The sequence below is a fragment of the Lepisma saccharinum genome, chromosome 26, assembly GCF_977018435.1.
Source record: "Lepisma saccharinum chromosome 26, izLepSacc3.1, whole genome shotgun sequence".
Lineage (NCBI taxonomy): Eukaryota > Metazoa > Arthropoda > Insecta > Zygentoma > Lepismatidae > Lepisma > Lepisma saccharinum.
The window spans coordinates 20,577,261-20,602,129 of NC_139254.1; the positions used below are offsets into that span (position 1 = coordinate 20,577,261).

At 36.7% G+C, this 24,869-nt stretch overlaps 1 protein-coding gene across 5 annotated transcripts in view; it reads left to right on the plus strand.

Moving 5' to 3' along the window:
* The window catches only part of LOC145979339 (phospholipid-transporting ATPase ABCA3-like), a 193,487-nt gene that overhangs the window by 53,550 nt on the left and 115,068 nt on the right, over positions 1-24,869 (plus strand). For 4 of the 5 annotated variants that reach the window (XR_014440776.1, XM_083112199.1, XM_083112200.1 and 1 more), the window contains exons 5-7: positions 4,561-4,719; positions 15,215-15,455; positions 20,187-20,366. Coding sequence is in view for 4 of the 5 variants with exons in the window: in XM_083112199.1 (XP_082968325.1) it covers positions 4,561-4,719; positions 15,215-15,455; positions 20,187-20,366 (580 nt within the window). In the remaining variant the exon portion in view is untranslated. Of the gene's footprint in view, positions 1-3,944; positions 4,029-4,560; positions 4,720-15,214; positions 15,456-20,186; positions 20,367-24,869 lie in introns of those variants that run through there. The other variant, XM_083112202.1, reaches the window with a different exon arrangement.

Here is a 24,869-nt window from a genome sequence, read left to right on the forward strand (position 1 = left end):
TTTTCTGTGTCTATTTGTGCTTCAAATTTTTACAGCAGAAATAATCAATTTTCCATTATTTTGTATAACTCTTAGAATAATTCAGACATTGAAAAATTTTGTGATTGAGGGTTTATTTTGCATTTTGCATCATTTCATGACAATACATGGTAAGAAAATGTGCTTCACACTATACAAACTGTGACAAATAAACATTACAGCATGTTATTTCACATTTCATGTTTCCGTTAAAAAATCAAACATGCATATGTCTGTTAATATCAATGGGATGTTTCAGCATAACTGAACAGTCATACTGAGGGGCAGGCGTAATAGTGCTTTGAGGACGAAAACTGCCAAGTGGCTCTTAATTGGATGATAATTAAGTTTGTTGCTACTGTTATCTTGCTCCCTAAACCAGCCTCCACTACCTAGCAAATTGTCATCCTGATGCTGGGTTGACATAAGTCTTAAGGTTCTTCAGGGTTGCTGCGTGTCTGGAAAACCTGGAAAACAGGGAAATGTCAAGGAATTTTGCAGATCGTCTGGAATTTACGTGCATTTTGGAGTCTGCAAGAGAGAAAATTGCAAAATGAACAATCAGTTCTCTTCCACTTCTGGATTCGGTTCTTGTGATTCCACTCCCAAAATAGATTCAGTTTAAAAACTCTTTCTTTCGTTCTTATGATTCTCAGTCTTGTGCAAAATTATGGTTCCTTCGAATTTCTGTAATAAATTTTCACTTTATAATACTAGATATTAAACAGAATATCAAAGTAAAACTTGAAGTTTAGACATGTGATTGATAACTAGAGCACATTAACAATATGATCATAATTATCGGAAAGGTTGTTGAAGATGAGGTTATCGTCTATAATTTTTTGATCTTAGTCTTGTTGGCATTTCCTATAGAATTCCTATATGCAACAAAAAATTCTTCAAATGCTGTGTACATGTTTCTTATAAATGTTAGCAAAAAAGCAGCATTTTTTACGAGACTATAAATCCGCCAGAAAATGAAAAATTGTGTATGGTTTATGAACTTTTTCTGTTGTTTTTATATTGTGGAGATCTATTATGGTGAAATAATGTACCTCTGTTATCTTAGCCTGAAGGCTAGATGCACGTGATGGTAGCACCCAATACATTTGATGCCGATTGTAATTTATATTTTACTCTTCGAATTTTCATGTGTTTTTGTGTTTGTAGAATTAAATTTGCTAAAAAAAGTTGTGAAAGTGAGTATTCATAATAATTAACGGATTATATATTTAATTGAAAACACAAGGTTGAAAAGCAAAAATCATGATGATAAACATATCTGGATAAATTTCATTTTTGGACTGGAAAACCTGGAAATGTCAGGCAATTTCATAGTTAGAAGATCGTAGCAACCCTGTTCTTACCAGAGATTGGATTTGGTACCGATCACAGAAAAAAGTGAGGCATGTGGAAACCCATACAGTGATCTGAATTGTGGAATTTGAGATGACACAAGAAATTGCTTTTGTAGCGATATGTGTAGTAGCAATGGCCATATCTGGACCCCTAGTAATAATGCATCCAGGTACCTTTCTAAGTTCCAGATTCAGGCACCTAATTTTTGGTTCCAAATATCTGATTTTAGTGTTTGGATCTGGCTGCCCAAAGTTCAGTCCCACATCCAAGTTTCCGATATTCTATTGTGACTCCAAATACCCAATTTACAGTTCTTTATCCAGGTAACTCACTTTTTGTTCTAAATCTGGGTACACAATATTTGGTTCCAATTACTTGGTTCTCATGTGTCCATATACCCAGTTTTCTGCTTTCCGTCTAAGATTTCAAATGATGATAAGATTAAATCAGAATTTTCAATTTTACAAAAATGCCACTCTTCACAATTGGAGTTATTTAGAGCCAGTAAATTTATTAAATCCTGATAGTTCTGGATCTACCATGCATACACCAGTGGATCCAGATCAAAATTAAGTAACCTGAAACTCAAAACTCATGGCAATCCCTGGTTAAGTCACATTTTTCAATTGGGGTTTATTTGGGCTGGGCAAAAATTACAATTGGGACTGAACCTACAGTTTAAAGTGGGATCTGAACCACTATGTGTCTCCACCAGGTATTGAACTCGGGACCCCTTGATTACAAGGCAACGACGCTATGATTCCTACTGCTAACAATACTGATATTTGAAAATTGTAATAATTCAAATTTGTTCAGAATAATTTTCCATTATCACTATACAGGTGATTCTAAAGTCACTATACATTTTAGTGACAAAATACATTTTTTTGCATGTTATATGAAGCAATGCTAACAGTAGAAGAAAGAACAGCAGTTGTTTGTGCTCGTCTGTGTGGAATGACGTATGAACAGGTGGAAATTCAGAAAATCAGGCCACACCAGGCTGGCTATTAAGAACCTGGTCAACAGATTCATGCGAACAAGTAGTGTTGTGGATGAAGACTGTCCTGGGAGGCCAGCCATAACACCACAAATTGTGCAAAGTGTACAGGACACGATCACACATAGCCCCACTGCATCAACCAGGCGACACAGTATCCATAATCCCAGCATCTACCAACTGTGGCTCATAGCACGGCACTGGATTGGGGCACACCAAGCTTTTTACTGTGCACCAACTGGATGGGACACCACCCCGTTTTGCCATCATCGTTTGTGATCACCTAAACGAAGTTTTCACCGGTAGATGGATTGGTCATGTCTCACAACGGGGAGTTGGGCCCCCTTCGAGCTGACCCCCTTAGACTTTTTCATTTGAGGGTTTATCAAGTCTAAGGTGTACGAGGTGAAGATCCACAGCATAACAGGTGAAACAACGCACAACAGCCGCAGTTGCTGAGGTTACACCAGCTATGTTGGAGAAGGTGTTTCTGGCTCTGGTGGATTGCTGGCATCTGTGCCTAGACTTGAGGGGTGGTCACATTGAGTTATGCTGATTTTGTGTCCTACTGTGATATATGTTTCAGTACATACTGTATTTTGTACAATAAATCCTGTTCATGCAGAAATGTATAGTGACTTTAGAGTCACCCTGTATTATAGCACTCCACCAGAAATTGCATTAAAATATTCATAATTGCACATTAAATAATCATCAGAGGCATGCATATTTCGTTTTTGACGAACAAACAAAATGTGAAATAACACATTGTAATGTTAATTTTTCATGTTTCAGAAAGGGGTGAGGTGCATTTTCCTTCCTTGTTTTGTCATGAAATTATGCGAAATGAACTGCAAAATGTGAAATAGAACCTTAAATACGAAAGTTTATTTACAGACACGACACTTTCTGATATCAGAATTTTCCTGTGAGTTATGCAATTCACAGAAAATTGATTAATTCTGCTGTAAATATTTGAGAAGCAAGAATGGACTCCTTTATACAGGAATAAACTTAATACTCTGGTAGCTACATAAATGTGCTATTAGAAGGGATATGCTTATTTTGTGTAGTAAGTGCAGTTTTTAAACCAAATTTTGGATGTATTCACATTTTTAAAAACAAAATGTCATTTTTATTTTATTTACTGCTTTTGAACCTGAAATTGACTGTTTTGGTACCGAAATTTTGCTTTTTTAATTACCAAAAATATGTATGTGCCTCTAATAATCTTTTTTAATCACAAAATCAATTTCTTCCCAATGTTGTAAAAATAATGAAAAGTTATGCATTTTGTATAACTACCAAGATATTTAGACTTTTGAGACAGTCTCTTATGCCATTCTTGCATATTCCGAAAAAGTATTGTCATTAAATTCAAACAGATACTTTCCAATAGCAATACATTGATATCAGCTTGACCGTAGTGTAAATAGTGTATTATGAAACTAAAGATCAATAATTATTCCTGATGGATGTGGTATATGCGGTTTAAGTATTGTGTATGTAAAGTTTCGTGTTTCTGCGTTGCAGATTGGATAGTTGATTCCAATTAATTTCGAATTCCCATTTCTTCATTCACTAAGGGTATGGCATCTGGAATTTTGATGGTAACGTGCCAAATCTACAATGCGGAAACACAAAACTTTACGTACGTAATACCAATAATTATTTTTCATGTTTGGCTCAGCCTTAATTGCATTAGAAACAAAAATGAATGGAATTATTGAAAATATGCATTATGTTGCCAAATTCATCTGTGAAAGAAAAGTTCCAAGCATGTTTGTTCATTTCAGCACATGCTTTCATTCATGTAATGGAAGAACACAGTAAAGAATGATAATTCTAACTTTGTGCAAATTTGCATTCACTAATAATACTCAGATCAATTTAGGAATGCCAAAAGTGCAAGAAATGTCCTTGTTGCAACCAGGGGTTCAGAAGTTAGTTCCTTTTAAGGAACCATTCCAAGAACATGTTTCTTTATTTTTAGGGAAAATGAATTAGAACAAATTAGGAAGGATTAGGACTTGAATTTGAACTGGTTTTATTTCTTTGCAGAATTTTCCATGCTCCATTAATGTAAAGTAGCATTAGTTCTTAGCAAGTATTGAAACATGCAGAATTGTTTACCTTCCCTGTCCACCGTTGATGTGTTACTTTGATTAATACATTTACTTCAGATGAACATGCAAGAATTTCCATATCCTGCTCACATGGAGAGACCCATTAACCATGCTGTAATCATGTTCTACGTTCCAATGATGACAGTGCTAAGTTTTGCAACACTATCACCGTCCATTATAAGAAAAGTGGTCGAGGAGAAACAAACCGGTGTGCAGGTATGCAGTATAATTATCTTAGCAATTTTTAATTGGTTAAGAGACCATAGAGTGCTCTGTGTGGTGCAAGCTTTCTGCCTTCATGCTGCACCTCAGGAATGGAGGTGTTACTGATGAATAGGGTGCAGATTTATAGGCACCTAAAATCTCAAATTAGCAGGCAAATAAGCACCATATATATAGTCCACGCATATATATGAAAGCAGGTTGACCAGTCCTAAGTTAAGTGTTGGGTTGAAGTAGATTGTGGTTAGAAACATATTTTCTAGATGGTTAAGAATACAGTTCCATTTCCATACAGGAAGCAGTGTATAATGAGTAGGGCTCGGATAGTTATGCACTAAAAAAAATGCAAAATATGCACTAAAAAAGTGTAAAATATGCACTTTAAAAACCTGTTTAATTTATAAATGCTGTATATTACAAACTATGAAAGATTACATGCATTATTCTGAATGCTCATTTGCTACACAGATTTTTTCAATTAATATGGTTCAAGGCTCAGAAAAAAAACTCTCTTTCAATACTGCATCCAATTATTTCGGGTTTTAAGTCTGTGTGTATATTGTCCTGTGTTTTGTTCTTATATGTGCTGAGTGCCCCTTTACTGTATCGAACCCGGGACCCCCTAATTACAAGGCCTAAAAAGTCTTCAACCTGGGCGAGGGCCTCTTTAATGTCTTCTATAATTTTGATGTTTGAAGTTGTAACCCTTTGCACGGGGTTGGCAGCTTAGTCTATTGTTGAGGTGAGAATGACGTACTTGCCACATTTCATACAATCCAGGAAAAAGGAAAGAAGAAAGACAGAAAAGATAAAGAAAAGAGAAGAGAAGTGAGGAGAAGAAAAATAAATACAGTATATGCTCGGTGTTGGTTGTAGGTACAAAAATATGCACAATATCAACTTATTTTCATACAAATATACACCTGCATATGAAATATGCATTTTTAGTTAAAAATCCTTAAATATGCATTTGCATATGCATAATTATCCGAGATATGCATGCTGCTGTGTTTGCTAAGAACGTCATGTGGTCAGCTCACAATAGTGTTCTGGTTTTGAATCCTGGCCTTTGTGAATGTCCTTTCACCTTATTCAGTTTTCTCCCTACACCATCATTGTGAATTAAAAGAGAATACAGTGGAACCTGTATTTTAAGTTTTTTCAACTTGGTCCCTGAAAAACATAAAATTGAGGTTCTACTTTATCTACATGTAGTTTCCTGTGTTCGTAAATTGACTGGCAGCTGCAACCCTTTCGCAAGATATTCATGTTAACCCTTCAACCCTTCTTCCAGTAAGAAAACTCTGGAAACTGCATTCTTACAGGTTAATGAGCAGGGAACGGATTTATATGTAAATACATACTTATGTACGATGCTCAAATCAGTTATTTTTTTGTATTATCTTTGCACATCATGGCATGTACACTTGAAAAATTCATTTTTATTTTTCATATTTCTACATATTTTACATATTTTAGTTATTTTTACATATTACTTTCATATTTCAGGACATTTTTCAACATATACTCCATATTCGTGCAATAACTACACGAGATTGAAAGAGTTGGGTGGATTTCTTGCAAATAACTAACAAAGTCCGAAGCAACGTTAAATAAACAAAAGTTTACTACCTTTGTTATACCCTCCAATTGCGTTAATTGCAAGTTTTCTGTCAGCCAAATAATAATAATGTTTTTTTTTTCTTTCTTTCTTTCCAATTTTACACTTTCCAACTGTTTGCTTTTGCTATTGTAAAACACTTGAAATTCCTGTTTATTTATAATTGTTGTCAACAATAGAGAATGAGGGCTCAAACATTGGCTCCTGCTTGTTGCAAACATTATTTTGGCAACGTTGGAAGTAGAGTTGCAAGTGGTCGAGAAAAAAACTGCTTTTTTGGACAAAAACTGGAGTTTTTTCTGTGGCTTTTTTGGCTTTTTTCACAAAAGTGTCTCAAATTAATGAAAATACAGGAGTTGGCAGTATCTTTCCTGTTCCATGGGTTTCATTTATCTCCCTACTGTAAAATAGACACTCATTTCTAAATATAAAATACAATTTACAATATGAAATTTGTAGCTAGATACAAAGAGTGTTTTAAAAAAGCTGGCTTTTTTGAATGGGCTGTTCTTTCCGAGTGTTATCTTCATATTTTGGTAGGCTTATTAAATAGATCTATGTAGTAGGGATGTGACGAAGCTGAAAATTTACCGATGTCGATGTACTCACCGATAATTTTTGGGACCGATACCAATGCCGATATTTAACCGATTCCGATACATAGATTATTAAACAGAAATGGGATGTTATTTTCAGCATGACAAAAATAAATTTGCTATGTACAAGGTGGTTATAATTAAAGTGACGGTGTTCAGAGTGGTACAGCACGGGCTGTAATGAGAGTAGCAGTCTGAAACTTCGTAGATATGCTAATGAAGCAATGCGCTCGCGAATTATGCAAAAAAAAAAATAGTTCCAATTCTCGCCACCAGGGTAAAAAATGGCGCTGTAAGCAGTCAAAACGTGGTATAGTTACAGGAAATAGGCAGGAAAGATCAAACACACGAGAACAATGATTCTGGCATGTTTATTAGGAACTATGGTTACAAGAACTGTTCAATATGGCCTCCCAATTCAGCAACATGCTGCATTCGTAACACGGCATGATCGACAGTTGCTCGCAGCATGTCTGGTGAAATCTGAGCGACATGTTGTTGTATGCTAGCTTTCAGATCAGGCAGAGACCGGACATGTCCCTGATAGACACGATCTTTTAAATATCCCCACAGCCAGAAGTCACATGGATTAAGGTCGGGGGATCTGGAAGGCCAATCATCTGGAAACTGCCTAGATGATGCGGTCATTAGTGAAGGTTTCTCTCAGCAAATCTTTCACGTGGCGAGCGACATGTGGTGTTGCCCCATCTTGCATGAAAATGGTGGTGTGTTCACAGTTCCGTTCTTGCAAAGCTGGAATCACGTGTTGCACAAGGAGGTCCCTATAACGTGCAGATGTCACTGTACACCTAACAGGCCCTCGAGGTGTCATCTCCTCAAAGAATAACGGACCAAGAATGAAGGAGCTAGTGAACCCACACCAAGCAGTCACGTAAACTGAGTGCAATGGTTGTTCCTGCACAACATGTGGACGAGTGGAACCCCATATGCGACAGTTCTGAGTATTCACTGTACCGACCAGAGTAAAATGCGCCTCGTCAGTCCACAGAATATTCCCCGGCCACATGCCATCCACTTCCATGCGTGCCAAAAACCGATGGGCAAACTCACGGCGTTGTGGAATATCTTGGGGTTTCAATTGGTGCACAATTTGAATCTTGTAGGGATACCAGTGTAAAATGCACCGCAATACCTTGCGAACTGTTGACCAGGGGAGTGACAATTCACGTGCCACAGCTCTAGCACTGGTTGCAGAAGTTGAGGCATGTGCTGCACGGTCAGCTACAGCTACAGCAACTTCGTCCACAACTTCCACGGGGATGGGCCGCCTTCCTCTCCCTGGTGCAACACCCAATTCACCTGTTTCCTCGAATTTCTTCATCATCTTCTTCAGCCCATTAATTGACATGGGCCCTCTTCTCAGCCCTTTCTGTTGGCGATATTTCCGCAGTGCAGCGTTACTATTGCTCCCATTCTGGTAAAACAACTTCACTAGCAGTGCACGGTCTTTCTTCGCAATAGCCATTGCTTTTTACACGGGAAAAATCAAACTTTTGATGTTCGGCGAACATTCACATCACTAAAGGAAAAAAAAGCAACAAGCGTCACCAACAACAACCAGGGAGCTCACACAATGGTTAGGCAATGTCAACGACTTTGACGTCAGAGTTACGGAAAATTCCACGTTTTGACTGCTTACAGCGCCATTTTTTACCCTGGTGGCGAGAATTGGAACTATTTTTTTTTTTTTTGCATAATTCGCGAGCGCATTGCTTCATTATCATATCTACGAAGTTTCAGACTGCTACTCTCATTACAGCCCGTGCTGTACCACTCTGAACACCGTCACTTTAATTATAACCACCTGGTACATTTGTATTGCATATCATATGTATATACATATATATTCTCAAGAGATGCAAATGTACATTTGCATCTACAAAAGGTGGTTATGTGAACTTTTAGGAAGAACATGGATTCTCAAGAGATTTTACATTAGTACACAAGCAGTTCTTTGAAATGCAAAATGAATTCCTGTTCTTAATGTTGGAAATTTACTGCTGCCATATTCAACTTCAGAAACATGAGTTTTGGAAGCACTTCAGGAAGTAACCTACTTCTTCTCTTCAACACTGAACACTCAATCACTGAATACTGATGCAACAGGTATGCCCCAAGTATTCTCAGCACTTTTGAATTTCCAATACAACAGCAGATCCTGGTTCAGCAATGTACTGTTTCATTTCCAATTTTGAGTTAGGTTGATCCTCTGAATGAGAGTTTGCAATAATTTTATTACAAAAACTCTACAATAATGATGAATCATAACCTAATTTTCAATAAATCTTACAAAACTAAAATATAAAACTTATTAGAAGGTAAAACTCTAGTATAATCTGTACCGGTTTAAATATCGGATTTTTGCCGATGCCGATATGTCAATTTCTGCCGATTTTTATACATCTGTTATTGGCTTCGGCACATCCCTACTATGTAGTATAAACATATCCACATAACTAGAGTAGTTTTGTATGTGTTTTTCATAGACCTAATGGTATGATATGATTTTCAATGTTTGAATTTGTTATTAGAATACGTACATGAAGCAAAAAAAGAAAATACTGCTCTACCTTTTGAAAATGTAGTATGGACTTACCTTTTGAAAATCTAGTATGGACTGGACTGGATCTACAGTTTGAAATGAGATCCGAAACACACTGCCTCCACTGAGGATTGAACCTCAGACTCCTTCTTATTACAAGGCAACAACATTAATTTATTCTAATCCAGAGGCCCATTCATTATTATGAAAGGAACCTTCTATCAAAAAGCCGGCCTTTTTCCAACAACAGTACTTGCAATTTGTTTTCTGTAATTTACAGGCTAAATTAATTCTTACTCTCTGATGAAGTAGCTAACAATCTTGTTAAGTATAGAGAACATGCAGACACATGACAGTGAAGTGACAAGTGCCCCTTCAGTCTAAGCAATCATCCACCACGCATGCACAAACAAGACCAAGGAAACGTGATGCATGCTATTGAATGAGCTTTCAGACTGAAGTTACAGATGACAAGCGACACAGTCTCTTTCAGTATAAAGCAAAACATTCACCGTGCATGCAAGAACAACAGACCGAAGTAACACGATGCACACCATTGAGAAAACTGTATAGTCCGAGCAACATGCAAGTGACATGTTTAGTTCGTTGCCGCACTTCGGGTGAAAATGTTGAGTGGATTGTTGAGGGTCTGCTTAGATGTGACACATGCCACTTGTTGCTTCGATTTAAAAGTCCCTTGAGAAAATGGTACAGGTCAAGTGACAAGCGACACTTGCAGCTTATGTTGCTTCGGTTCAAAAGGTTGCATTTACTTCCATGGTTTGGATTCCAATAGTCACATGTCGCTTCCGTCTCAAAGCTCAGTTACATTCATGTAACACGTATACTTCTGCATATGTGTTGTGAACAGTAAAGATTTTTAATTGTCCCAAAACATCAAATATTTTGATATTAACATTTGTTTCATATTTTATGACATCAACATTTAAATTGAGACACAAACATGTAAATGCTGGTTTTAAGTCCATTTCATGGTCAGATATGCTCATCAGGACTACACGTTTCGTTTTATCCCTAGCTTACCCGTGCCGTACAAGATGGATGGCTCTCAGGCCCACACTTTTTTTATCACTAAAATTCAAGAAACCATTTTATTATGGAATCACCGCTTCCTTTGCTGATTATATATGTGCAGTTATTTATTAATTATAATAATTACGATAATTACTGTCATTAAAAATATAACTAATTATTGCATGAGTGTCTCGCATATATTTTATCATTCACTAAAACTCACAAAATCCATAATAATTTTTTATTAATGCTATTTGTTTGTAGAAGTGTAGTTGTTTATTAAATATAATAATTACAACCAATCAACCAATTGTACAATGTCACTGGCATGAGTGTCTTGAATGAGTTGCATTCAAAGATGGCACCTGATAAGCCCACCAAGTTCATTTTGCCTCCTATTTACATTACATTTAGGTTTATATGAGCAAAAGTAATACAGAAATATTCGGAATATCCTAGAGAACAATGTAATTTATTTTCAAACAGTTGAAAAATCTAAAAATCTACATGTAGTGGGCCTGCAAGCCCCCCTCTCCCTTTACCTCAGTAAGCTAGGGTTAAAATTGTATCTGAACCACTGTGCAATATGTGGCCATTGGGATTGGCCAATATCTGTCTCTCGACTGCTACACCATGTAAATTTTTGTAGCGAGTTGTAAAATATGTCACTGTAAACCTATAAACTTATAACAGTAACTTCAAGTGAAATAGGTTAGCTGTAATTGGTAAAAAGCAAAAGGAGCCAAAATTTCAGTTTTTTTCTTTTTTAAAAAAGCCAGCTTTTTATCGAAAAACAAAAAACGTTCATTCAAGAAAGTCAGCTTTTTTTGCAGCTCTAGTTGGAAGAGAGTCTGAACTTTAGTAGCCCATTACTAAACCCACCCTCAGTATACTATATTTGTTCTCCCAACTACAGCGCCAGAGGCAACGATTTTGTGGCACATGTATGGGATTCGCTTCTGATTTCTCTTCAAGACAATCACTGTAATATAGGGTGTTTCATAAAGTGCGCAGTTTTTAAATCGCTTGTCATTTTTTTGTTTGAAGTTTGGCAACACTGTTCTTATCATTTTCGTAATCTCTGATCACTCCGATTATTACTTGAGCAATTTTTGGCATTTGTTCAGTTTAGTTGCCATGGAGCGTTTCACTATCGAGCAACGCGTCATTATCTTGAAAACACATTACAGAAATGGGGAGTCTTATGCACAGACAGTTCGTAATCTTCGCGCGATCTTTGGACGTAACAATGCCCCCACTGCAACAACAGTTAGGAGGTTGGTGAAGAAATTTGAGATATCAGGGTCAGTTGCAACCATAAATTCGCCTGGGTGAAAACGTAGTCTGTGCACAGATGAAAACATTGCAGTAGTGCAAGACAGTATGAATGTTAGCCCCGCAAAGTCACTTCGCTGTCGTTCACAACAGTTTGGGATATTGGTATCCTCAGTGCAACGAATACTGAAAGAAGACCTTCATATGCACCTTTACAAGGTTCAGTTGACGCAAGAGATCAAAGCAACCGATCATGCGAAGAAATATGCCATATGGTCATATGCCAGACATCATTTTTCACTTTTAAGTCGCATACGGGCATATGCTGGACACTTTTCAAATATTAAATCGTACTGAATGTGTAAAATAATAAAAATAAAAATGTCAACTTTCATGCAATTTTGGCTGAGTTATTGCATTTTCAAAAACTGCACACTTTATGAAACACCCTTTAGTTACAATGGCGAGACTGTATTTTATGTAGCTTGTGTAGTGTCTTATATTATTAAAAAGGTAAATGTTTAGTCCATATTTAACTCCTTATTTTGGAGAAAATAACTAAATATGTATTTACATATTTAATACATTTTTACTACATATAAATCCATTCCCTGTTAATGAGGTAGTGACATCCAGGCATCTCACATTTTTATTTGCTCAGAATATTTGTAAATATCTATAGTTTTGATAATAGGTATGGTATGGAGAATGTGGTCTTCAGAGCCTCCTCGATGGCATAGAGGTAGCGTCGTCACCTTGTAATCAAGTAGTCCCAGGTTCGCTACCTGGTGGGGGCACGTAGTGGTTTGGATCCCACTTTAAACTTTAGGGCCCGATTGTATAAAACAGTTGATCCTCGATTAGCCAGTAAAATTGATCTGCAGTTACGCTGAACTCTGATTTTGTGTTGTATAAAAGTTGAACTGAGATTCAGTCCCTGCGATCTGCGATCAAAGTTGATCCGCGATTTTTCTCCGATCAGCAGACATTGACCGTAGTTCAGCTGTTGTAACATGGCTGTACTAACGAATATTTGCTTGTAAAATGTGTTGCAAGTGAACGTATGCGGCAAGACGGGAGAATCAATTCGTAAAATCCTGTTTCCATAATAATAAAGAAGAAGCATGCACAACGAGGTGAACAATGATAAATATTTCTTTATTTTTTATTTCTTTCCATATATCGTGTGTCATTGTTATTTACTGTTTGAAATACCATGTATTTTTTCCTTGAAATTTGCCTTAAATGACTGCAAGAGCATATTCTAACATTGTTTAATTGCACGATCAGAGAAAAGTAACTTGAGAACAATCGAGTGCTGATACAAACAGAAAATAGACCCGCTACATTTTCTTGTTGATATGATATCATTGTAAAACTTGCGTTGGGATGAAGAGGGAGAATACAAATATCACCATTTCGCTTTACTGCATCCAGCCAAGTGTTATTGCAATTGAATGTTGTCCGCAGAATGGAACAGATCATGTAACTTTGGTTGTAGTGTATATATCTACTGCTTTATGAACCGAGCACGTTGCATCTTAGTTGGTAAAGCTTTCTCTCCTCCCGATATATAAATTACACATATTTTATTTTGAATATTATTTATTTTGTGCATAATTTACATCCAAGAGGACAAGCGCCACTGTTGTTTCAACATTTCTTTCCATTCGGGAAAACGCAAGTACATTTTACATTTCACAACGTAGGCTATTCAAGTGCAAGGAAAATTCCGTATATTACTTACAGGAACTAATGGTCCACCTGTAACATGTTGTGTAATAACAAAATAAATATAATAAACATCTCCTTACATGAACAATAGCACCAAATCCGAGTATAAGAAAGTTGTTATATCTCTTTTTAGCATTAAAAAGAAATACAGATTTCTTTACAAAATTCTATTTATGCAAGCATATTCTTCTCCCCTTTGCAACCGAGAACCCATAGCTGTTTTCGTTGTCAATGACAAATCATCCACGTGGAACTCGCACAAGCAATAAATGGCAGTTTAGTATCTAATTTAAGTGATTTTACTAAATTTGCAACATATTTGAATATTTAGTACGTCCAGCACCTCAGATTTATTCTTTATTCAAATATTAAATACATGCATTTTCCGAAACCGACTTTAAAATGTTTACTGTTCAGTGTTGGACAATTGGCAACATCACACCCACACTAGCGACATGTCTGGATTTGCCACGTTGCCAAACGTATTTCTTTGACCCAAGATCAGGATTTGATCTAAGATCGACAAATCGACAGTTAGCTTTATACAACATGATAGAAGCTTGAACTTAGTTCACTACCGGATCGTAGATCAATTCTGATCTCCAGTTAGCGATGTTTATACAACCGGCCCTAGGTCCAGTCCCAATTATCCTATCTGTGCATAAAAGTGGACTTAAAACAATACTCAAACGAACAAGATAAGTTTTCATTTCTGGTCGTGATCAGAATTTGATTTCTACACTAGCTATAAAGCACCTAAGCATACAAGATGTTTAAGACATTTCTGACATATTTCACTCATTAACCTGCCGTTACTCTCGAGTGAGCGCTGTGCTATCTTTCGTCTTCAAATGCTTGTAATTCGAGCTTCGTGGAAGTGTGAGAGCCAAGCTCTCGTCTACCTTCCTTTCCGAGTATCTCCTTCAATAAAGTACCACAATCCGAAATATGAGTCATTGCTAACGTTTTCTGAGCCATCTTTTTTACAGGAGCACGGTGCTTACCTGCGAGCAACTGTATTTTCATGTCACAATGAGTTACAATAGGTTTTATTTGATTCTTAAGTAAAGTAAGTGGAGTATTAAAATGTGTATTATTCAAGATACAAGATACACATATATTGCATAAACTTTCTGATCTGAGTCAAATTTAGCAATCAAAATTGTTACAAGTACGAAAATACTTGGGATGAGCGCCATGCTCACCCGTGAGTAACGGTTTGACAGATCCGACCGTGAGTAGCATGGGTTTAATAACTCAAAAACTGTTGGACTGTAGCAACTAACTGTTCGTTGCATTCCAATCAGCAATCTAGAAGTTGTATTGCCTTTGATCCCCATTTTCACATGGGCTCCTTTATTAAAAACAAGATAGAATCACAACATGTGATTGTTTAGTCTGCATTTTTTAACTTACTTCATGAAAGAGTTAAAACATGGTCAAAATTCTTGCAAACATTTTTAACAAGGCAGGGCCAATCCCTACAGGGCTTCAAGTTTGTATACTTCTTAAACTATTTTAACCGTGTTGTAATAATCTGAATCTGTGGACCTTCATTGTATATGGAGACTAGTGCACATGCAGTAATTGCTGCGTTGGCATTTTTTATTGCAAGCAATACAGTATGTTTTATTTATTTGTTGATGTACCCTTTTTTTGTGGCAGGCGATCATGAAGATGATGGGTCTGAAATCATGGATGATGTGGTTAGGATGGATGGTCAATTACCTTATTGTGAACATTTTCTCAATTACAATAATTGTATTGTTGCTAAGCCTGAAATTTGGTGACCACGCTGAGGAGATTCTGAAGTACAGCTCCTCCTGTTTGGTCTGGATATATTTATATATGTATCTCAGCGCTAGCATCATGTTTTGTATATTTATTAGCTCTTTTTTTTCTCGTCGTAAGTATCAATAAGTTTTATTATGTGTTAAGAGGCTTCTTTTGTAGTTATTGGAGTTATAAGATGTGAAAGAAATTATGTTCTATTAATAGTAGAGCTGAGCCTCTACCACTTTGAACCAATACCGATGCCCATATTCTTACTGATTCTGACAGGTGCCGATGCTTAAAATTGTAATAATTAAAGTAAAAAGTAAAGAAGTAAAGTGTCCCCCGGTGCTATGCACGATGCCATGAAGGCGTATAGGGGGTGTGGGGTTAGGGCCCCACACTTTCTTGATCACGGCCGAAGGTGGGTGTGATCTGATCAGCATCACGCTCCTGGCTGCTTTTACCCCCCGGAGTTTCCTTCAGGTTCCCACTTTATACAACGCTGGGTGAGCGCCGGAGCCACTTGAACAGGTGGAAAAAATCCCGGTTCTCCCCCATCGGAGATCGAACCCAGGTCTTTCGCATGGTAGTCAGACACCCTAATGACTGAGCTACTGCGGCTAATAATTAAAAGTTGTTCAAAATATTGAGCAATATTTGCAATTTTATGCATTAATTTATCAAAAATTCTGCTTAAAAATATTAAAAAATTACACATAGTATTAACCTTTTAAGTCCCGATCGGTCACGTGCTGACCGATGGTATTTTTGGCCACAGTCCCGGTCGGTCATACGTTGACCGATGGAACAGAACCATTTTTCGCCACCTTGCAACCCTGTTCATTTTCTATGCTCATGGCTAGAAGTGCGTGGAACTTGAAACCAAGAGTCGATATGCAGCAACAGCAACGTGTTGCCAACCCTTGTCGAAAATAACTTAGGCCAACCCTTGTCGAAAATAACTTAGGCTAACTTATGCACTTCATTGTGTGTATTGCCAACACTTGTCGAAAATAACTTGTGCACTTCATTTCTTTTTCATTTTTTTATTCGGATGGCAAAAGGCATTAGGAACAAAATAAATATTAAATTTATAATGTAGACATGTGGTTGCAAATGGGACATGGAATTTGTTCCTGTCCCATGTCTCAACAGGGAGGGGCAAAATTTTGTCTTTTTTCAATTTTCACATTTGAAGTCACAAATAATAACAAATACATACAGATAGCAACACTTCGTCTTTTGTATGTCAAAGTACATTTTATTCTTAGTAAAATGTTTCTTGTTTCACTAAATTATCTGCCATACGATGGAAGCTATAGCGAATTTTGCTAAATCTTATAAAACTTGTTTAAAATGGCCTGGGACAGAGGTAAAAACTCCATAAGCGCCATGGGACTTTAAAGGTTAAATTACACAGTGGCATATTTTCCCATGTTTTCTGGGTATTGGTGTTTTATTTCTATTTTATCTAATTAATATATAATAAATACATACAATAAATAAGAATTGTTGCTGTAAACCAAGTGAAATTTTCACAACTGTCACTGAAATCACATGCTATGTAATCACAAAATCCAGTTTTTTAAATTCAATTCTGATGCATAATTTTCAGGTTAATTAGTCTGAAAAATTGCACTACATTTTTTGTGGACCTCGTGAAAGTCCGAGATACTGCGAAAATATCAGCTTGTATCTATAAATACATTGCAACTGATACTTTTCGATATCATACCTGTGGTATTGGCCAATACCAATACATCAGCAATGGCATTGGCTCAGCTCTAATTTATAGTTATAGTACTTTTGAATTCTGTCCTTGGAATACTCCTGAATATTAATTTTGTTGAAATATTCAAAGATATACAAGGGTTGTTCAGAAATTGATTTAGAAAAAAATATATATATGGGCTATTTTCAATTGCCCATATCTACAGACTAAATAACAGTAGGAACATGTTCTTGGGTTTGTTGGAAAAAGGTGACCAAAGCCCTGTGCTATGGAGTAAAATATTTAAACAAGGTAATAATGAATTAATTTTCTCAAGTTTGAAAAGTTTTAGAACTGTTCCATTTTGTTGATAATCTCTGTTTTGTCTTTTTTGATTTGAGAGAGAAAAAGAGATTCATTGTTGACCTGCAACCAGCTGTTGATTACACATTTTGATAAATATAAGTATTGTACACTTACTTTTAGTAGTATTTCTGCTACATATATATATATATTTTTTTACACAATGCCTTAACTTTGTAAGAATTTATACAGCAAATGCAGGCTCGAATTTAGCTTGATTTTTCACATCAGCTGTTTTTTTTTTCCTATGTGGAATTGTCCCTCTCAGTGATGCTGTAACTGCACTAAGGAATTTAAGCAAGAAATGCAGACTCAAAGCCAGGCTAACTCAGTTGGTAAAGCAATGTATAACGGAATCCAGGTTCAAGTCCTGGCTGAGCCTGCATTTTTTGCTTAAATTTCTTCTTCATACATCTTTTGCATGTGTCACAACCTAAGGTGTTGGGTTTCAGATAGTCTTCGTCCTGGAATATAGTGTAAAATCCAAATATGTGACAATATGGATAAAAGTGAGTTAGATACTTACATTTATTTTTTCATAATCACATTCGCACGAGGCATAACTTTTGCTTTAATTATCAAAATTGATTTTTTCTGCTTGGTGGGAAGAAAACAGAAAGGGTACTTGCAATACAATAAATTATTCTAGTTGATAATTTGCTCATTTTCTTAATGCTACTACAGGGTGTGCCAAAAGTCACGAAGGGGTTATAACTGTGAATAACTTTTTTATTGATCATTAGTTTCCAGTGAGATTTCACAGACTTGAAAACCAAGGATGGAAGATTGTTTACACTTATGTGTGGAATATAATCTCAGGTAGGTGTCTGCCATTATGGGCCTCACAGATACGGCCCTTGTGTAGCACATGATGCATGACAGGGGTCAACATTTCTGGTCTGAGTGCCTGTATTTCTGCACAAATATTGTCCTTGAGCTGTTGTAATGGTTGTGGTTTGTTCACATACACTTTGTCCTTCAGAAAGCCCCAAAGAAAATAATCAAGCGGAGTGAGGTCAGGCGAACGGGAGGGCCAGTTGAAGTCAGTGTTTCTTGAGATGATGCGATGGCCGAAAATGGTCCTCAGAAGCCCAATTGAGGCACGTGCCGTGTGTGCTGTGGCCCCATCTTGTTGAAACCACATCTCAGGCATGTTCTCCACTGCAGGATGCACAATAGTGTCAATCATGTTTCGATATCGATCACCATTCACTTACCTGAGCTTCTATTCCACACATAAGTGTAAGGAATCTCCCATCCTTGATCTTCAAGTCTGTGAAATCTCATTGGAAACTAATGATCAATAAAAAAGTAATTCTCAGTTATAACCCCTTCGTGACTTTTGGCCCACCCTGTATAATGTATGTAGCCAAGTAAAGACTTGAGTACTACTGTCTGTGCATGTGGGAGAGGGTAGAGGGAAGCTGGGAAGGCAAGTAGATGTGGTGTAAGCTATCCGCCTGCACACTGCATCTCAATGCCATTAAGTGGCAGAGCAGTAGCAGGGGTGCTGCTTACGCCAGGAAAGATGCCCTGCTGTACTACATGGAAACTTCCCCACTACTTGTGTGTAACACAAAATGCCTTCTTACTTGCTCAATTCCTCCTTTCCACCCCTTGTACAGTGGGATCCATCAGCAGGGTTCCTACGTGTCCTGGAAAACCTGGAATTTTAAAATATTCCTTCCAGCCCTGGAAATGTTATGAAATTTCACACTTTTCCAAGCTGTACCTTTGCCCCGTTTTATTTGTATGAATTAAAATAAATTTTCATTTAAAACAGGTCAGTGTCATGACAGTGGTTTATTTACTTATGTCACGTTGCTGTCTACTGTAGTCATAGTTTTGTGCTAAGTTTTATTTTTGTGATTGAAGTATAATGCCCCGCATTTTTGTATTATTTTGTATCACTCAGAGGTAGAAAATATGATGATAATAATAATGGTTAAAAAAAAAAGGGTTTGCTATCCTAAATATTCCAAGTTTTCTAAAGATATTATTCTTGTTTATTTGTAATACAAGATGGTAATTTTTTATAAACTTACATATACTTGTGTTTATTTTTTCTACCTTTGTATTTTTTTGTATTATTGTAAAAATTAAATAACCTTCATTATACTAAGAAATGAAATGTGTGGAAAGGAGCAGGTGTAGAGGAGTTGGGAGCCTGCTTTAAGAAAACGTAAAACTTTTTTTTTTTAATAAAAGAAAATATGTAATGATGTGCATTTTGCCATGGTTACTTTGTAAACTTGTCCTGGAGCAATTGTAGAAAATCCTTGAAAAGTCCTGGAAATGTCCTGTAAAAAATTGCATGATTTTGTGTAGGAACCCTGTTCAGTATTACCAAGCAAATTGTCCATCACCAAGTTTACTCTCTTTACTTTATGCAATGAGAGCTTCAAGAATTCAAACAGAATGCCAAATAGGCTGCTGGTAATCTCTGCATCAACATAAGTAAAAATCAATTCCTTAAAAACTTACAGGATACAAGAGAGAAATTAATGAAAGTAGTCATGGACAATTTGCCACGTAATACTTGTGGATCCCACTGTACAAGGCTACAGTGCCATCCACACGTGCATATGTGATCACTCTTCCACAAGTACAGCAGGTTGACCAGGCTTGACCTAGTCTGAAATATTGGCAGACGGATGGACACAACTGGTACATTTGAATTTGTTCTTTTATCTTTGCTCATGCCTTTAGGAATAATCTTTTCCTTCGTAATCAATACACATATTATGTAATAAGCATATTGATTTTCATGCAACTATTATTTTTCAGCTACTATTGCAATGGCATGTGGACTCTTCATATGGTTACTGACCTACTATTTTCCTCTATTGATATTTACAATATTTCCAAACATTATAAACTATGATGCATTTTTTCTACCGCTTGCTATATTACCGAATGTGGGTCTGCAATTAGGATTTTATGTGGTGTCGTTTCTCGAGGTTCTAGGTAATAAATAATTGTTATAATAATTTAATGGTAATTGTATGTTATGTTTAAGACTTTACATATTATTTTGGCAAGTGGGTGACTTAAAATTTATTTAGTCAATAAAATGCTGTGACAATACTATCAAAAGCTTTTTATATATTGAGATAAATCATGGGCTCTTCTTCCATAGGATTGATGAAAATCAGTGTTTCATTGCAGTACATTAGGAACTGTTCGTCTTTTCATCCTGAATCTATGTTGAACTAAACTGGAAGCAGAGTTGCTTATGTATCAGAATTGAAATAGCAAAGGAAGTTTCCCAGACTACAGGGAACTTATCATATTTAAGTGAAGTATGATATATTTTGCTTAGTAGTGCCATCTACCCTCCCACAATATATAATTTGATAAAGATAAGGTAAAGGAACCTCTGTACATGTGCATACATGCCATGAATGCATATGGGGTGATGAGATAGAACTCCATATATTCTTGGTCCTGGCCACACCAAGATGATGTGATCAGCACCACGCCTAGCCAACTTTACCCCCAGGGTTACCCCCAGCTCCCCTTTGATGTTAGGTTAGGTGGGCCTCAGAGCCATGCAGAAGCAGGGAAATGACTGGAAAATTTCCCGCCCCGGGATCCGAACCTGGTAGCCAGATGATAATTTGGAATTGCTTGAATACCAGCATTCCCAAATGGTTTGATCTTGTTTAATGCTTCAACAACTTCCTATTCTGATATGAAAGAAGTCAAAATAGGAATAATCACATAATAATTGCATTTCCAAATTAAACTCCAAAATTAGCTTCAGATTTATTATTAAGTGCCTCAGCTATTTCAGAGTCATTTGGCAAATCTTTACACCATCCTTTAACGTTTATCAGATGGCTGGGTCACATGTTTCCCACCGCATGTGACTAGCCATGTGAGATTGTGTTATTGTATGTGTATATCTTGGTGTAGCTTGAAGAAGTTCTTGGAAACCAGAATGAAACGTCGCAGATAAAATAAAATAAAAACCACTAAAAATAACTGTTTTAGATTATTTTGCATTGTTACCATTGTTAACAAACGGACTTTGAAAATGTCTTTGATTTTCCTCACTTGGGAGAGTTGTTATAAAATGGAGTATAACTCTTCAATCACCAGTTTCTGCTGATATATTTAATTTTTACATGTAATAATGAAAAAAAAGAACATGTTCACAACATGCGACAATTGGGAAACACCCAATTTTCAAAATTTCTAAAAAAATTATCACTTTTACAAATATTGCATTTACAGGGTGTACCAAAAGTCCCATTCCCCCCCCCCCCTTTTGAATTGTAGACAAACCTGCAAAATGTTATTTTAACAGCATACGTATGATGAGAGGATGGTATACCATTAAATCAGACCAATGACCACCATTTACTCCAGAGGATCTGTGTGCACACCGCAATTTTCATAGCACAGTATTATTCTAACATAAGATGTCAGATCAGGATTTCAGGTGGCAATTTTAAGAGAATACCTCAATGATGTGTTCAGAGACAAATGGATTGGACGAGGATCGCCAAATTTACCAGCACCTCTAAAATGGCCACCCCAAAGTCCAAATCTGACATCTTGTGATAATGCGCTATGGGGACACATCAAACAGAAAGTCGCATAATCGTTATCATACAACTGGGGAACTTCAAGAAGCTGTTCACAGTGCGTTTGCTTCCCTCACGCCAGCCATGTATGGAGGATTTCACATCACACCTGGAGGCGAATAATACTGTGCCATGAAAATGGCGGTGTGCACACAGATCCTCTGGAGTAAATGGTGGTCATTGGTCTGATTTAATGGTATACCATCCTCTCGTCATAAGCATGCTGGTAAAATAACATTTTGCAGGTTTGTCTACAATTCAAAAGGGGGGGGGGGGTAATGGGACTTTTGGTACACCCTGTAAATGCAATATTTGTAAAAGTGATAATTTTTTTAGAAATTTTGAAAATTGGGTGTTTCCCAATTGTCGCATGTTGTGAACATGTTCTTTTTTTTCATTATTACATGTAAAAATTAAATATATCAGCAGAAACTGGTGATTGAAGAGTTATACTCCATTTTATAACAACTCTCCCAAGTGAGGAAAATCAAAGACATTTTCAAAGTCCGTTTGTTAACAATGGTAACAATGCAAAATAATCTAAAACAGTTATTTTTAGTGGTTTTTATTTTATTTTATCTGCGACGTTTCATTCTGGTTTCCAAGAACTTCTTCAAGCTACACCAAGATATACACATACAATAACACAATCTCACATGGCTAGTCACATGCGGTGGGAAACATGTAACCCAGCCATCTGATAAACGTTAAAGGATGGTGTAAAGATTTGCCAAATGACTCTGAAATAGCTGAGGCACTTAATAATAAATCTGAAGCTAATTTTGGAGTTTAATTTGGAAATGCAATTGTTATGTGATTATTCCTATTTTGACTTCTTTCATATCAGAATAGGAAGTTGTTGGCAGACGGTACATCAACGATCGGTGTTACTAACAACTGAAATATGATTATCTGCTAAATGAACTGTAGATCTACAATTTTTAGAATTCAATGCAAGAAATTGAATTATATCTCCAAGTAAAATTCTTATACTGATAGATTTTCCGTGTGATTTTTTACAAATATTAATGTAAAAAATCCCCTGGTGATGCGAATTCCCTTTGATATTTAGGCAATTCTTTTGTACAGTAAATGTCTTCAATGTTGTCAACGTCTGTGTGCGTGAGAGCAAGGGATATATCTTTTCTTAAGGAAGAAATCGATAACAAAAAATTCTGGATGGCTCTTTAGATGCATCTATCTAAATGGTTATATAAATTTGGGGAAGATATTATGTTCGTTCTTGCCAAGTATGCAGGAAAGTATCTTTCTCGCGAATTACTTTTCCAACGAGTATTACAAATCGGTCAGGATTAGTCACTTCTCTGTGAAGTTTGCAACTAAGTCAACACAATGCGGAAGCTCTCGCATCGTGCCAGCCGAAAAGTGGCACGGCTGGTTGTCTTAGCCCACTGGGCTACCACCTCCTCGCTCGTTAACTGCGGAGACTTTTTCATGCCTCCGCGCAGGCCTCTGCTCTCAGGCCAGGTTATGCTGGCCCAGAGCAAGTGAGAGAACAGCTGGGAATGTGGCGAAGGAATTGAGGCAGCTGTAAGCTGGAACACTTATGAGATTCGAATTTCCTCGTTCATAAATGTATTAATTTAACTATATTTTGGCAAAGCAAGTTCTTTTTCTTTTTCTGAGGGTAGAGCCATGGCACGGTGGCTCTCCCCTTAGAGCCGCCTCTGGTTGTAGGAATGTACCACTGCTACATGCTACATATTTTTGTTTACTTTGGTTTATTGTGGTGGCCATAGGGCATGCTAATTACCATGATTAATTCGTATTCTCAATAAATTAATCAAAAATACAAAACTTTTGTACTTATGTGTAGCGAGTATCTATTATTTCAAACGATGTTTATGGAACAACTGTTCCCTTCTTCAGGTTCTTTTTCTCAGCTACCAGAAATATGTGTCATAGCCACGTCAAATCATCTCGAACATCAGGAAAAAAGGAATTGTTTTCAAGCTACAATTTTTTTTCGTACGATGCAACAAGTTTGAAAAGCGAATGCTTGAAAAGTTCCCATACGGAAGAAGCTAGCACATGTGAGACGCTCCATTCACTAAAGGTTAAATCATGTAAATTTTCAGATCTCTTACACCTGAAAAGTTTCCAAAATTAAATGTTTTATTGTATTTGTATTATCTTCAGTGGTTTGTGAACATACAACAAAGTGTGCTTATTAATTTCAATATCAGTTCATAAGTTTATTGTAATCTTTATCAAAGTTAATTATTCAGGGTGGCTACTCATGGGGAATTCCTTGAATTCCGGGATTTAAGCGTGAATTCTATGTGAATTTTTCTCCATAGACGTGAAAAATTGCAACTTTTATTAATCCAAATCCCATGAAATTTATAAATGCCCTGAGACAAGTTTTTCACAGTTTAGTTTTTATGTTTATAGAGAAGAAAGCTGCATGGAAAATAAAACAGAATTCTCTCAATCCGTTTACTTTGTTAATGTCCTTTGCAGAACAATCTATCTGATGTCACGGTATCCAGTGACATGTGAAACGCAGTTCGATATAAATTATTTTTTGTTTATTGATTCATTGTATGTTCAAATATAAAAGTGTGAGGTTTGATTTTATTTTGTGGATAAATTTGTATCCGAGCCAGACGTCGGGAGTGGGGAGACTGGTTTTTCCTGAGTGACAGCCGCGGCTTAGAACATGACATATTTGCACCAAGATGGAGAAAAGGAAGGATTATTTTCGTCGGGACCGGGCTAGAAGTCACAGCAGGTGGGCGAACCCATTTTTCACGGATGACACGGAAAATCAGCTGGAGCCCAAGGCTGCAAGGATCGAGGATGCGCTGGTGACCGCGTTTCAAGACAATGGACAGAGGTCATTTCCATCTCTTCG